This window comes from Meleagris gallopavo, chromosome 15 (assembly GCF_905368555.1).
Source record: "Meleagris gallopavo chromosome 15, MGAL_WU_HG_1.1, whole genome shotgun sequence".
Lineage (NCBI taxonomy): Eukaryota > Metazoa > Chordata > Aves > Galliformes > Phasianidae > Meleagris > Meleagris gallopavo.
In genome coordinates this window covers 7,812,869-7,828,753 of record NC_139418.1, presented here as the reverse complement: position 1 = coordinate 7,828,753, position 15,885 = coordinate 7,812,869, and the positions used below count along the sequence as shown (strand labels likewise).

At 44.3% G+C, this 15,885-nt stretch overlaps 1 protein-coding gene across 1 annotated transcript in view; it reads left to right on the top strand.

The window, feature by feature from the left end:
* The window catches only part of HTR4 (5-hydroxytryptamine receptor 4), a 101,218-nt gene extending 86,642 nt beyond the window's left edge, over positions 1-14,576 (top strand). Inside the window, exon 7 of the mRNA XM_010718917.4 lies at positions 11,861-14,576. Coding sequence (XP_010717219.1) covers positions 11,861-11,948 — 88 coding nt within the window. The 3' untranslated portion in view covers positions 11,949-14,576. The remainder of the gene's footprint in view (positions 1-11,860) is intronic.
* The last annotated feature ends 1,309 nt before the right edge of the window (positions 14,577-15,885 follow it).

Below are 15,885 nucleotides of genomic sequence, written 5' to 3'. Positions count from 1 at the left end.
GTACTTCCCAGATTCCTGGATTCCCCTAATCCTCTCCAAAACGTCTGAAATTGTTTGCAGTGATGTTCTTTCCTCCTGGCTTGGAGGACACCTGGAGATGGGCTCTTGAATATGGTGCATTCAAATGTTCATACTGAGCACAGCATTTTTCCTTTTGCACATGTCCAGAAAATATGCCTTTCTGCTCCCTATGATGCTAGGATGAAACCTTTCCCTTAGGCCCTTCTTGCGCACAGAAGTTCAGAAGGGCTGTGAGCTTGGAGGTGACAGTTGTACAACATCCTCACTAGCAGATGTCCAGGAACAATCCTGTTGAGATTACAAAGGATGAAGCCAGATAACAGACTATTATCACAGGATGTTTGGGGATGCAGCTAAAAGAAAGTGGAGGCTTAGCAACCTCTGAATCATACTGAAATGAAGAAGCTATCAAAGGTGCCTCCTGTGCTCAGCATGCTCCTGAAGACAATCTAACCTAGCTGTGAGATAGCTCTTGGCAAGGGAGGTGGATGAGCAAACACAGCATCACGCTTCCTGAGGAACAATAGGAGTGGCAGAACAGCCACTGAGCAGAGCGTGCTGCTGCCTTGTTTGGGTATTGCTTTTAGCCAAGCTAACAAGGAGTAGCGCCTTTCTATGGATGCAGTGCAAGGAATTAAAGCCTGCATGTGGGGGGAGTGCAAGAGGGGCAGAAGAGGGATGGGGAGCACAGGGCTCTGCGCTGTCCTTACTGCACTGTAACAACCAGAAAGATCAACGTGGTGGAAGGACAATACATGAGGTGTAATAACAAAGGGACTAGCAAGAATGGAAAGGTGTTACAAAGGGAAAGGAAAAGCGCTCACCCATCTCTGAAGATCCAGGCTCACAGAGAAAACTCCACAAAAGGGGGACTCCAACCAAAAACCCTTCCCAGTGGGGGTCAGCCCTTAAATGAGGTCTAAGAGAGGTGCAGCCAGGCTGCAGCCATTCTGGTCACACAGCTGAATTGCTTTCACCTGTGCTCCCAGGGCTGACAGGTCCTTTCCCCAGGTGCTCAATCAGTGGTTCAGTCTGTGACTCAGCAGTTCCCATACACACACTGAGGGAAAGCTGAGGTGTGCTTTCATCAGATATAGGCTGTATGGAGGAAAATATGGAGATTTTACTCAAATTAAGCACCCACTCCCAATGTCACCATCTGTGAGATGGCATTTCATCCTAATAACACGCTTAAAAAACAAACTAGTTATGAGCTCAGCCTAAAAATTTGCAATGTTAATATTTTTTATGATATGATGTGTAAAATTTTACAAATTCACATCCAGAGATCCGTAACAGAGAAGCAGCCTAAAGTCAGGAATGTGCTGGTTAATGCATATCGTAGAAACAGAAATACTGAAAAAAAATCCTTTCAGGTCTTACCATCGGGTGCCTTGAGCAAGGGCTGGATTGCAAGCACCCCTTCTGGGATAGCCAGAGATCACTGGGATGCACAGCACAGACAGAACGTGGGTGCACGTGGGAAGCAGCCCCACGGAGCACAGGGAAGGCAGCGGGGGCCCTGGGAGCCGAGCTGGGTGGAGGAGTGGGAGGGAGCACGCGTGAGCCCCAGGTGCTGTGCGATGGTTTGTTCTTCAGGAACTTCCACTCCTGACTGACATTAGCTGCGTGCATATGCTAGAGTTTTGTTATAAAACATATAATTGTTTAGGAAAAGTCTCGTTCTGGCACACACAGAGTTCTGCGTGCACAAAGCAGACACGTGAAATGATTACGGACTTTTTTTAGGAGAGGATTTCAACAAACTTCTGTTGTCCCTTTCTGTTGGATGTTTCTCATTTCCATTGGGTATGGGATAGCTGGGGCTGTGCAGCATGGAGGTTAGAAGGCTCTGGGGAGAACTGAGAGCTGCCCTTTAGACGGGTTGTAAGAGAGCAGAGTCTTAGCAGCATCTGTTGTGACAGTACAAGGGGAAATAGTTTCAAATTAAAAGAGGAGAGGTTTAGACTATACTATATACTATAGACTATAGTATATATACTGGATATAAGGCAGAATCTTTTTACAGTAAGGGTGGTGAGGCTCTGGCACAGGTTGCCCAGAGAGATGATGGGTGTCCTTGGAGAACTGCAAGGTCAGGCTGGATGCACTCAGCACTGATGGAGCTGTGGGCGTCCCTGTTCACTGCAGGGCAGTTGGACCAGATGGTCTTTAGTGATCCCTTCCCACTTAAACAATTCTGCAAAAAAAAAACCAATTTCCCCGATAGCTGCAGTTCTGATACCACGGCACGTGCTAGGAGCCTGATGACTCTTGCTAAAAGGTGTCCATCTCTCTCCATCAGCCATAAGAAAGGCCTCAATTGCTTAAAGCTGGAAAAAATCCAGCTGCAGGCCAGTGCTGGGGCTCATGGCCGCTGGTCTGCAGTACTCTTGAAAATGGTGATGCTTCCATTGCACAAGGAAACAGCTCCAGTTTCTTCTGCCTCACTTTCAGTTTAGACAAATGGCTTGTTTCTCTTCAGCTGATGAAAAATCCAATTTTCACAGTTATGAGATCTCCATTTAAAAAATCGTTATAATCTATTTGAATTTTTTCTTAATAGATCCTTTCTTGTACTTCTGTAATTGAAACACCTTACTTAAAAACCAGAAAACTGTTGTGAGCTCTCCTATCTGTAGGCAGCTATAAGCTGCTCTTAATGTGATGTTACGTATATATTTTTAACATAAGTGAGCACTTCCAACTATTCTAATTATCACATTTGTGCCTCTCATGAATGTTGCATTAGTGATGGTGCAAAAATGAAGTGTAGGCCAAAATTGACAGGTGATTACAATATGTAATGTAGTGCCAAACTTAACATTAATGAAAGGAAAATACACAGTTAATGTGAGGAGGAAATTGCCCACCTTCTGCAGCATGGCATTGGGTGGCCTCTCTCATTTTCTTGCTTGTTTTCTCCAGGGCATTCTGTTAAAGTTGAGCTGAATGTCCTGCGATGGAAAATAGGGAAATTGATAAACATCATTCAGGTCATGTATCTGAAAGACAGAAACATGAGCGGGAGGTTCTTCCCCTCACACCTAGGGGAGGTGAAACACAGTCTGCAGATCTTCCTAGTGAGGGGAGCGTGAGGTGCAGGTGGGAAGTGGTGGGGAGCACAGTTCTGGCAGGATCAGAGCTGCTAACGGTATAATGAGGCTAATTATTTTGAAAGTGAGCTTTGTGGTTTGAAAGCTGCCGTGTTTGACAGCTCTGGAAGGCACAGGCATCTGCTTGTGCATGAAAGGGAAAAAGCAATTAGGCAGGAGCACAGGGGCACAGCAACAAGTTCAGCGTCTGCATGGGGAACAGAAACTTCCTTCTCAGCTTCTTTATTTCTTGGTTTCATAGAATCACTGAGGTTGGAAAAGACTTCTAATATCAATGGGTCCAACTGCCCACCAACCACCAATATTGCCAATAACCATGTCCCCAAGTACCACATCTCCACATTTCTGGAACACCCCAGGGACAGTGACTGCACCTCCCTGGGCAGCTGTGCCAGTGCATCACCATCCTTCCTGAGAAGAAATCTTTCCTAATAACAAACCTGAACCTCCCCTGGCACAACAGGAGGCCATTCCCTCTCATCCCATCTTGAAAAAAAAAAGGAACGACAAACCCAGGTGAAAAGAACCAGAGGAAAGGTGAAATCTAAAGAACCAGCATACAGGGGAAGTATTCTTGCCTCTTTCCATGGTGAAAGGAGGCTCAGAGAAGTTGCTTAGCTTGCCACAGGAATCTTTGGAAGCCACCTCTGAGCCTGGGGCTGTCCTGAGTAACTTCCTGTGAGCAATCGCTTCAAACAGGTCTCTGAAGTATGTGGTAGATCTCCATTCTTATAAGAAGCTGTTGGGTTAACATTAACATACCTGTTGTCATCCCCCTGGTTTTAACTTCTGATACCTATCAATACCGTAATGATCTTCCAAAGAAGGTATTATCATTCTGTACAAAAATGGGACTTTACGACATCATGCAAAAGGCTGTGGAGGATAGCTGGAGATAATGACATACAAAAATGTGCTCCTTCAGCCTTATTTTTTATTGAATTTGATTCTTTGCTTCTTTGCTGATCTATGTGGAATGCCTTGGCTGACTCAGGCCAGGCTCCCAATTAGTTGCCTTCATTAATCAATCTCTTTCCAATCTATTTCCTGTGCCAAGTGAAGGGTTGTGTTCAGCAATCTACCAGAGAGCCCAAATGCTTTTCCTCCATTCATGGAACAGCGGAGCAGAGGGGCAGTGTGCTGGGATTAGCTGTTGAAGTTGAAGTCACTTAAATGAGTTCCTATAAATTTTCATTGACCAAATTCATTAACAGAGCTTGGCAATAAAAAGAATAAGGAGGGAAGATGTAACGAACAGTTTCTGTTCCAAGGAAACAAACTGGTTGGGTCAAATTTAGTGAATGTTTTCAGCAGGAGAAAAAGGAAACAAGATCCTGAAGTGTTTTGACATTTTATTTCAAAATCATATTTCGGTTTACTATTTGCCTACACTTCAAAAAGAAGTTAAACATCCTCCTCAAAAAAAAATAAATGCTTCTACCGTAAACACAAAAGTAAATGAATGGGAGGGTATTTTGCTAGAAAATATTTTGAAACATTTCTATTGGCAACCCTGCCTGCAGCAGAGGGCTGGGAAGGGGTGATCCTTAAGTCCCTTCCACCCCAAGCCATCGTATGCGATTGTATGGTTCTCTGAACGTCAAGATGAAGTGCTGTCTGTGTGCCCATGGTTGTATGGCCAACACACGCTATGTGGGAATACCAGGACCCGTTGGACTGAGGTGCTCTGGGAACACATCATGGGAATGTGGGTGGTGGGAGCAGGTGGGAGCCCGGGCTGCTCCGTAGGAGTGAGAGGGGGTGGCTCAGCCGAGGAAAGCATCCGTCAGGAATGATGGAATAGAGGAAAGAGAAAGGTGAGGAACAAATGCATTGATTGACGCTTCCTTTGTTTTCTGTGGCTTGTCAGATAGAAAGCTTTTTTTTTTTTCCAGCTGTATATTTCTCTCACTCAAAGGCTTTGCTTAATTAGAGAACTGTCTGCTAATTTTAAACCTGAGGAGGCATGCAGAAACCTTACAAAATGTGCTTGAAGGCTGGATGATGTGGGCTGCAGACAGCTGTTCTTAAAACCTCTAACTGAAGTTTAGTAGAGAATGATGAGCGCTTAATTCCAGCTCGCGAGGTCTGAACAGCACTATTTGATTTAATGATAATTAAGATATTCAGCACAACTACTCAAGATGGAAAAAAATAAATGCATGTCAAGAGATAGAGATAAATTTGTATTTATGTTTGACTACAAAGGACTTTAAATAAACAGTGCTGTCAGCTCCATCTAAATAATTTAACAATCCTAATGTTTTCCTGAGATCTGGATTTTCACTATTCAGCTGCACTCTTTTGGTGGTATCCCCGTGGATTTTACCTGTATTTTCCTAAAGGACCGCATCACCATAAGGAGCAGCAGACAACCAATAGTTGTTCCTCCTCGTTTTTTAAAAATCAGGTAATGAGTAAGATTAGCACAGGTCAGCCATGCCTTTGGATTTGGCTTGGGCATCCTAAGAATTCAGGGCTACATTCTCTTTGGGGATAGATGGATACTGCTTGAGACAGCTGGGCTTCACCAGCCCCTGCCCAGGGTCGGAGCAGGGGAAACATGGTGCAGGTTAACCTCATGTTACCAGGCTCACTGCAGAGCGTGGGCTTCATTTTCCTCTCCTGGTCCTGGCTGTAAAGGGGCACACAGACAGCCACTGCGTTTGCTCACCCCCCTTTGGTGACGGGCTGTCCTCAGGGCTGCAGGACATCAGTCACAGCATCAGGATGACACAGAACAGGCTTAGGAAATGATGTACTGTAAGCCGTTAGGAAATCCTGCAAGTATCACGCTCATCTTAGGAGCAAGAAGAAATGAAAATCCCACAGAGAAACAACAGGAGCTATTCATCCTGGAAGCGTTAGATATATTGCTGGCTTTGCAGCACTGAATATGGAATCAATTTATGTTGTTCTGCAGTGTTGATACATAGCAATGAGAAGACAGAATGAGCTGTAATTTACTGCTCCCTCTCACCACGGGAATCGTGTTGAGGGGGTGTGGGAGTTGTTCTTATCTCGCTGTGTATTTTCTACTGATGGTCAAATGTGGAAGTTCAATTTAGAGGCTGGAAGCATGAGTCACTCAGCCCAGAGATGGCAAGTTTTATTTCATGAGGCCTACGAACCTGGTCATTGCGAGAGGACAACTCTCCACTGACCTTTTAAAAATTAAATATGCTGCTGTACTGAAATTGGATGCTTCATGAAAATACATTTCATTTGGATCACATATTCTTTTTTTCCAAGAGAAAATGGAAGTGAAACAATGCATTTTGTTCATATTTCATGCTGACATCTAGTGTATTTCAGGTTTAAGAAAAAAATAAGACTATTTTTTGCCTTTTTCAAAATGAAAAATGTCACAGATTAAAAAAGCAAATCCCAGAGACTGTTGGATTTTATGCTCACTCTTCCCAACTTTCTGATTATTCCCCAGGATCTCCCAGTTTTCCAAATTGCTGAAAGCATCTTTTCAGGGAGCAAATAGCACAGTCACCTTTGTTTATCCTCAGCTCCTGCAGCCCTGGATGGCACTCCAATGCCACAGACACATTCAGTGCTGCTGTTCTGAAACACGAGTTCAAGGTTTACTCCTCATCCACTGAGACACAGGACGGTCTGCACCATCTTCCTTAGGTATTTTTGGTGTAGGCATGGCAAATCATGATGCCAGCCATGAGCTGCACTGAACTGCATTGCCATCCTCTGCCATCAGTTGTTTACTGTGGGTTAGTGGCTGCCATAATGTGCAGAGTTAAAAGACTGTTATCTACCTGTTCCTGAAACAGGAATCAAGTAGGCAGATGCATCACTTTCTGGAAGAACTAATAAACACTCATCTTAAGCTGTTCTCTTTTACCCGTACGTTTTTAGTGCATTTATGAATTATATTGTTTGCGTTTATAATTACAGAGCTGAACAGATGGTGGAAGGCTTATTTCAGAATGATGTGTTCATTAAAATAACCTGCTCCAGTCTGCCAAGTGATTGTTAACTGTGATCCCAATTTCATGTTGAAAAGAGTTACTTACACTTTATAAGTTCACCTGAAAGAAATGGAGCTTTGAGAGACGGGCACCATATTGAGCATAAAGCTAGAGCAATGGTGCTGTGTGCTGTCAATGGCAAAGCATCAAAGGGATTTTCAGCTGTGACAAAGAAAAAAAAGGAGAATTTGGAAACCACATTTTTCAGGTCTAAGAAAAGATTCAATTCTTTGGAGGCTCTATTCCACTACAGTGGGGCTAATGCTCACTTCCACCTATGCCCAGACTGATCCAAATACATAAGGCTCAATAATAGTAGTTTCCACAATTAAAAGTGACTTGAGTCAAGACCTAAGTCTTCATAGCTTATGACAGTTTTCCATCTTCCATACCTGCCTAGTGATGTTTTGTCTCCCTCTGGTCCTAATGAGCACTCACTGAGTGCACCTGCAACTAACTAGAGGTTTCCTTATGGAGCTGGGAGTGCTTCTTTCTTCTTTGGAAATCCTTTTTTCCTAACCACACTGCCTTCCAAGGCACTCAGTGCATCCTCAGACATTTCTTTGCTCTTTATCCTACTTTGCAGTATTTCATTTCTGAGATTTCCTGCCCCTCCTTTTTTTTTCCCCCCACGTTGAGATTTCAGGATCTGGTCTGAATATGGATGAATGCAGGACACAACGTCAAGGTTTCTTGGAGGAGCATCTATTTTCCCAGGTCTGGTCCTACCCAAGTTCTAATTCCTGGCCCTCACTCCTCCTGGTGAACACATCCTACCTGGGTTACCTCCAGGCACTCCACTGCAACCAGGCGATTTGCTTCAGTGGAAGTCTGCTCAGAAACATTTACAGCTCTCCTACAGCTGAAAGCTTTGCCCTTCTGCGTCAGAGCAATTGGCAGCACTGGTACCCCCACAGCCACGGCACGTGGTCATCAGAATTTTGCAGGCAATGAATTAGTGGAGGCTAAGATAGAGAGGAGAGGGATCAAGGAATGGGAGAGCAGTGGGAAAGGTGGCTGTGCTCACTAAGAGCAACCAGAAACATTAATGTTTTCTCCTTGTTCAGAAAACATTTTCCTGAGATCTGACTGTGAAGGCTTCAGAGAAGCAGTTCCATTTGAAACCCTGGTTCTGGTGGGAACCAACACATAGGGCTGCTTGGCTGGAACAGCATGTGTCTGGGAGAATTTCTGGGGAGTGGGAAAAGCATTTCCTACAGCACTCTGATTTTAGCTTGCAACTTATTATTTCTGAACTATCCGTGTCTCTGTAATCACACATTTCTCTGATACCTCAACCTCCCTTAAACGACCACCCCGATCTGTTCGGCCTCCTAGCTGTAAATGAACTCCACTGTACATTTTTTACAGGGAATGGGTTGTCTTCAGAAGAAGCTAGGCAGCACTCAGCACAACAGATTCATGCTTTAATTTGGACCACAGCACTGCTGGCAGGAAGATGTGGCTGGATAAGGATTGTTTGTGATTTCTGTTTTGTTGAAATTTAATGCCTGCTTTAAATGGAAGTGTTCCATTTGGAATGCAAGCAACTGACACGCACACACGTGTTAAAAACACTAATGAAGGACATTTCCCAAAGAACAACAGCCTGCAATGCCTTTGCGTGAAAATTTTCCTCAGTCACTTTTACGAATTATTGCTTATTGCATTTGTTTAAAAGACAAACTCAGAGAAACCAGCACAAATTCAGAAGACCTTTCAGTGCCACAAAACGCACAGATCTATTTCACTTCTCAACAAAAAGCCAGTGAGTTCTTTCCAGTTGATAAGAAATTGACAGCTGAAGCTCTGCTTCCTGCCTTACGGAGGAGCTTAAAGACTTATTCTGCATTTACAATATACAGGTTACCAAAAAGATTTACAAATACAGGGAAACTTGGTGCTCATCAGCTTTCTCTAACCATCCCCAGAATCTGTGGCAATTGCGCCCCAGCCATCCCAGCAATGCAAACAGCTCACCTGAGTCCCCATCAAACAGCAGGAACCACCTTCTGCCAGCTTAGAAATGGAAGCAATTAATCATGTTAGCAGATGCACTGGGAGAGGATCACTAAGCAGAGAGTGGGGACAGCTGTGCACCTACAGTGCTCTGTGACAGAGCTGCTTCCCCCATTAATCTGCCTTAGGCCAGCTGAGCGCTTTGCCATGCTTGGGCAGTTGGGGCCGTTCATTTTTGCCATTTTTTCTGTGCTATTATTATGGCTTTTGAAGCAAAATTATTTCTCCTGGCCAAGGTTAAAGAGGCAGAGGCTGATGAGGCAAAATGAAGCCCAGTGTTCACGGGCAGGCAAAGGGCAGGAGGTGCAGTAGACCCTTAGCTCCTCAGTGAGTCAGCTCTAGCTGGGGAGGGCTGTGTTTGTCCCTTGTCATCAGTTCACTATTAATGAGCAGCACTACCCTTTTGGTTCTGCTACCTACCAGAGTTCTGTGCTCTGCAGTAGCCCGGAGGGCTCTGTGGGGATGGCAACTCCTTCATTACAGCTGGGGAAGCTAAAAAACAGCACCTTTGGCTGCACTTCCATAAGGAATTGTGCAAGTTGGTGCGAGGGCTGGATCTGCAGAGAGCACAGAGTGCGCTGCGTTCTGGCGGTGCGTCCTTCCCAGCTCTTGCTGTGCTCCCAGAACAACGCTGGAGCTTTGCGTTCTGGTCGTGGGCCTACGGGGGGTAAAACCACATAACTCCCCACTGCTGAGCTGAGAGCTGATCCAAGCAGTTAATTAAAGAGTCCATTGGACTGTCAGAAACATCAAGAGACACAGAAGCAATTATCTCCAAATTGGTCATCATCACAATTAAAGTACCATTTGGCAAGTATGAGAAACGCCTGCTGTGGAGTCCTTGTATGGCTAGCAGTGCCTTTCGATCCCTGGGGTCTGTGGCTGGGTGGCAGTGTTCAGATCCGAGCAAAGCTGGCAGGTGGCACAGTGGGACATGATAGTGATGCTGCTCCTTGCTCTGGGAGCAACCAGGTGCAGGGGCAGTGTGGGATGCTGCCTTTAATCAAGTCTGGTTGCTTTGCACACCAGTGTATATAAATCTTATCTAGGAACTCATTATAGGCAGAAAAGCTGAGCAACTAATTTGCTGCAGATAACTTATTTAATGCATTTAAATCTCTCTTTTTCCTTGCTCACAGATTATATCTTCATATCCATTACTCAGATCTAGCTGACAAATCTGGCAGCATTTAGCCCACACGCACAGGGTCCAGGCATTGCTTTCTGGTTGGGGAGACAGACCCTGCAGTGCACGGCTTCTGGGCAGGCTAAGACATGGGCTGTGTTCATATAGGTGAGACAGAAGTGATTCTCAGCTGCTGCTGTGCTTTCTCTTTGAAACTTGCTTCCCATCAATTCTGATGCCTGAAGAAATAATGGTGTTTTCAGAACGCAGATCAGTTGAGATGTGGTGGCACAAAGCAAGGCAAGGCTGTTACAAAGCTGCCCTTTATCTGACACTAACTGTGCCATATGGCAGGCAGCTTTAACTTTTATGTGATGGGAGAAACTACCATACGTGTAAACAAACTGCTCACACAAAATCCTGACAGCAGAGGACTCCTTTAGCAGTTTCCTGGAGATGTGGGTAAGTTTTTGGTACAGAATCACATGCTGCTACCAAATCATGCACAGCACAGCCTTCATACCCCACCTGTAAATGCTCTTTCCTGCTCTCCTACCGCTCCTCTTTCCCCACAGGGTAAACAGCTGGAAGTGCTGATCTAATGCCAGCAGCTTCAGGCAAACCCTGTGAGCCAACAGAAATGCTGGGACACCTCAATGACTCCTCTGTAGCTTAATCAGCTTTGTAACAAACGGCATCACCTGATAAATTGCCCAACTGTTTTCTGATTCCTGCAGAAGAAAAAATCACAGGTTTGGTTCTTTGGCTGTCCTCTGTGAAGTCAGCTTTCAGTGCCTGTCTGTTGTGCTTCTGAGCAAGCCGATATACCTGCCCTGTTCTCAGAGTGAGGGCTCTCCTGGCTCTTGTCCCGTCACTGTTCATAGCAGGGATTTTGCTGTCTCTGGGGTTTGCTGGACCACTCCACTCCATGTGCTGTGGCTCACTTGGTATGGGAGATCAAACTTGCATTAAGGCTTGTATGCGTCATGGTCATCTAATCAGAGTGTCTGTTCGGTGTCAGATGCAAACTGTCTTCTTGTTTCTTACATCAAGCCTCTATCTTGTTGGTAGAACAAACGTGGTCTGGGAAACTTGTATGGTTGTTATTCAAAGTGATGGAGTCCTGTGGGAAGATGTTTCAATGGATAGGTCTGCATGTACAATAACCTGTATTAAGTCAGTCAAGCCTAACAGTGTTGAAAAACAGCATCTAGTATGTTGTCAGAGGGAAAATTCCCCCAGCAATATTCACTAGGACAAATGTGGACAGGCAGTGGATTCTATATCATGGCTTTTATCTTGAGCCCAATAGCTGATCTACTGGAACAGGTGGATACATCATTTGGAGGATTCTCACCTCATCTACTTCAGACATCTCAGCAGCACTGTAAGCACTATGCTTTAGGAGCTTAAGTCCTGAGTATACTCAGTGGAATTAAATGTTAATTCAGTTAAATCAGTTAAATGATTCCAAGTCAATTGATACGAATATTTAGAAGATATGATTCTGCGTTCTCAGGAGCTCATTGTACATGGGCTTGTGCTTTTTATCTAGCACTAACGAAGCTTTGTTTCCCCACTCTCAGGTACGCTGTTTTACATAATGGGCATCATCAGGAACATCAGAAGCTTCCCATCCACAATGACCCAGAATCCCAAGAGTCCTGTTTCTAGCCACAGTTCCAGAAGATAAACAGCCCAGCTGGAGGAGGAGGTTCCTTTTAGGACACCCAAAGGATTCCCAGACAGCAGATGAATGAACACCCATTCATCTGCATTGTCGGGGGCTGCCTGCACTGACCCTGTATGAAGGCCCAGCCACACGCTGTGTGGATCCATGGAGCCAAGGAAGGTCCCTGAGTGCTGTATGGTGTGGCCATATGACTGCATTAGAGCCTGCCCTCGGTGTGAGCAGGTTTCTGTGAAGGAACACCACAGATGCAATCTGCCTAGAACAGGGACTCCTGTTACTCCTTTCCAGATGCCAACTCTGTACGAGCCATCACTCTGTCCTGTGCTATCCTGATCCTAAAGAGTTCTGAAGCCCTGGCATCATGTGAGATCAATTGCTTTATCCCACCGGTGACTGAATGCTGCCAGGAGAGAAACAGCACTGTTTTCTTTAGCCAAACAGGGGAAGTGTTTGCCTTTTGACTATTGTTATGGGGAAAGATCAGCACAAGCTGCTGATTTACCCTGCCTTGCAGAGCTTTTGTTGTAAATGCTTTTATCATGCTTCCTGGCCAGGTTCCTTGGAGCAGGATTCAGGAGGTGTGTATAGTACCTGGCAAGCTGGAGAGGCTACAGAGACATTCTCCAGCTAACAGCAGGTCCTGGACCACTGTTGCAGTCCACTGCTGAGCCCAGCCACACGCTGCTGCTCTAAGGCCTCACCCAGCATGCGGCCAGCACTGCCCTCATCTGAGCAAACTTTGGGCACTGCCAGCAAGCAGAAACGTTGGTCAAGGGACTGTCAGTCTGTAATACGTCACTAAGTGCCATCCTGAAAAATATACCATCTAAGAATCTTTTCTATCTCCGGTAGGAAGACAGACTCCTACTTTTCCATCTTTATTTTTTGTGTTTCCTTCTGTTCTCTTCCACTTGGGGCAAGAAGTTTCAAAACATTAAGATAACACTGTACACACAGCTGTTTGCCAAAACCTCGGTTCTAAGCTGCTTCCTGCATGTATGTGTTGCTGTGTTCCCTGTGAGCTGCTTTCACATGTGCACATAAATGGTAGGCAAACTGTGAACATCACAACTTGGGAAAAATGATTTTCCTGCAGTGGGAAATATGTAGGATCAGGACTACATGCCTACTTAGCTGAAGATCTAACCCAGAGATGTTACCCTGAACCTAGAAGATAAAATTGTACTTTGTTATATTGTGTAGTCATGTACAGACATTTTTAATGTAAAAAGTTATAGTGACATTATTTATTATTATTTTTTATCAGGAATGTGTGAGTTTTGTTCATTCAAAGCTTCGAGACCCAGGAGCTTAACATTATATATATTATTTAGTAATATTTCTGTTGCTATGTGACAGACATTTACTGTAAACAAACAAATCCTGCCTTGAACAAAATTGTTGCTCAGTAGGAAAAGAAAACTGTGCATGCTGAGAATATCGGACTTCTTCACCTTGGTGTCTGTGTTCTCTGAAATGCTTCTTCCACACCAAACAGTCAGTGATAGCTTCACTTCATCTTCCTTTAGGATCCAAAAGAACTGTGGGCAGAAACAGCTCTAATTAGAGGAAGCCAGACACATCCTAGTGTAGGAAATCCCCGGCACTTAGGAAGAGACCAACTACTGGTGCTTTGGTCACAGGTGCTGATGGGAAGAACACGAGCTGCTTGAAAAGAGATGGTAAGTGATGGTTTGTGCCAATTCCAGTTCATCATTAGGGACAGTCCTTCAGTGACCTGTTTTTAAAGGGATTTCCAAAAGAACTCAGTGTCAGTTCACCTCTACTGTTAACTCCAAGTCAACACTGGTGGGTGAAAAAGTAGGATCTCATTGAAAGTTTTGGAAGAAATGCATCCAAGAGAGCTTCAGGCCTATGATTTATACCTCTGTGGAACTGCTCACACAGGTTCTGTCTGGACTTGGGTACTCAAGACTGCAGAACAGGTTGCCTAGGATTAGCTCCAAATATCAATTTCTTAAATAAATGCTAGAGAAGAGTTCATCTGTCCTCATTAAAAGGCATCAAAATATGTTGAGTGATACGGAACCAGCTGCATGGGTGTTCTTTGTTTCTGGTTGTCCCTGAAGCATTGTTTTCTCCTATACTTTAATGTACTTTAGTAATATATTCTTAATTTAAAATGAACTTCTCAGCACTGAGTTTTTCTCACGAGCAGTGTTCAGAAAGCTTTGTCAATGGGCTCAGTAGCTCACTAACCAAAATGGTCAACCGAAAAAAAAAAAAAAGGATTCAATTCTTAACACTATTTAGTGTCACCTCTGCCTAATGGCTGGCTGGATTCAGCAAAGCTGTCAAGAATCACTTGGCAGCTTCTGCTTAATAAGTCAATAATCTCAGCAGTGCTTCTGCAAACACAGTAAATGGCATTGTTCATCATCAGTAACATCAGTATTTCTCTGGAAAAGGAGCTGTCTCAGGGAAAGAACCTGTTTTTGATTTCCTTCCTCTGCTCTTGTAGCCTCTGAGTTCATTTTCCCATTGACCATTTTGGTTAGTGGTTTCAGTGTCTCTGCCTGTGCTGAGTAACTTGTAATGTATTGGCTGTTTCGAAAAATAAAGATCTATGTACATTGCAAGAAAGTCTAGCTCACGCTCCTCTCTTGTATTTTTTCCACTCAAAGCTTAAGACGTTACCAGATAATGCCTTCAACTTTCCTTGCAATATACTGAAACTGCTAGAATGGGAAGGGAGAATCTGGCCACATTGCTTCAAAAATACTGATGAACCATTGGTTATAATACAAGCTCCTAATATTTATATCCCCTAATACACCATAATAATCCTCCAGCACCTCCTGCTCTGTTTCTTTGAGTCTCCCAGTGAATTTGACTGAAAAGGGACTTTCTTTCTTTCTTTCTCACTTATCCTTCACTTCCCTATCTCACAATTCACTCTAATATCCACATATTTTGTACATAAAGATAGTAGCACTCACCAACAAATTGTCCCACTACCACATTTATAGTCTAGGAACATTGTATATTCTTTCAAATGCCTCAGGAAGCCTCAGAAGCGTTAAGCACAGTGCCTACTGTAGCTGTTTTCTTGGACTACAACCGATGACACTTTTCCTTGCCAGAGACAAAGTGCTAGCAGAACAGCTAGCTAATAAGAAATCAGTTGGCTGGGCCTTTGCTAAATAGTCTTCAGGAGACTGTACTATCAACACAGCTGTATTGCCATATTTCTCTATTTTTCCAGGCTTCAGAGGAAGCATTTCTAGGATTTTGCATGGTGTTTGTTAGTAGCCCATTTACCCAGACCAGCAAACCCAAAACAGTTATTGCACTGGAAGAGGGAAGCAGAGAAGAGGTTGATCACCTTCTGAGGCAGACTGTAAACCTGGTCCAACACTATAAAGCCGTGGACCATCTGATTTTAAGAGGGCCCTACAGTGCAAGGATGCACAACGTGATTTAAGTCATCACTCCAGCTCAGCAGCATTCCATGCTGCCACTGCTCAGTTTGCTCGGATAGAAGCAAAGGCTGCTGCAAAGTGAAATTCTGAGGCACAATAAACATCACCAACGGGAGGCAGTGTTCAGCAGCTCCATGGAAGAGTGCAGAAGAGGCCATACACTTTAATTAGGTGATGATCAAGACTGTCTGGAGGGATGTGAAACAATACTGGGTGACACACCATAAATGTCAGTGCTAAAGGCAGCCAGCAGCTACATTGCATAGTGAGATGTACGGAGTTATGGCTGCAGCCCAAGCGTACCAGCAGGTCATGCTCATAAACGCTGTGCAGAGAGATGAATCCTTATGGGAAGATGTCCCTTCCAAATTTATCCTTCACAGTTCTTGCAACACTGAATTTATTTTTAGGTTTTAGAATTGGAGAGGGGAACAACTGGAAAAAAAAGGAGAGACAATCTTGTCAGAACAACCTG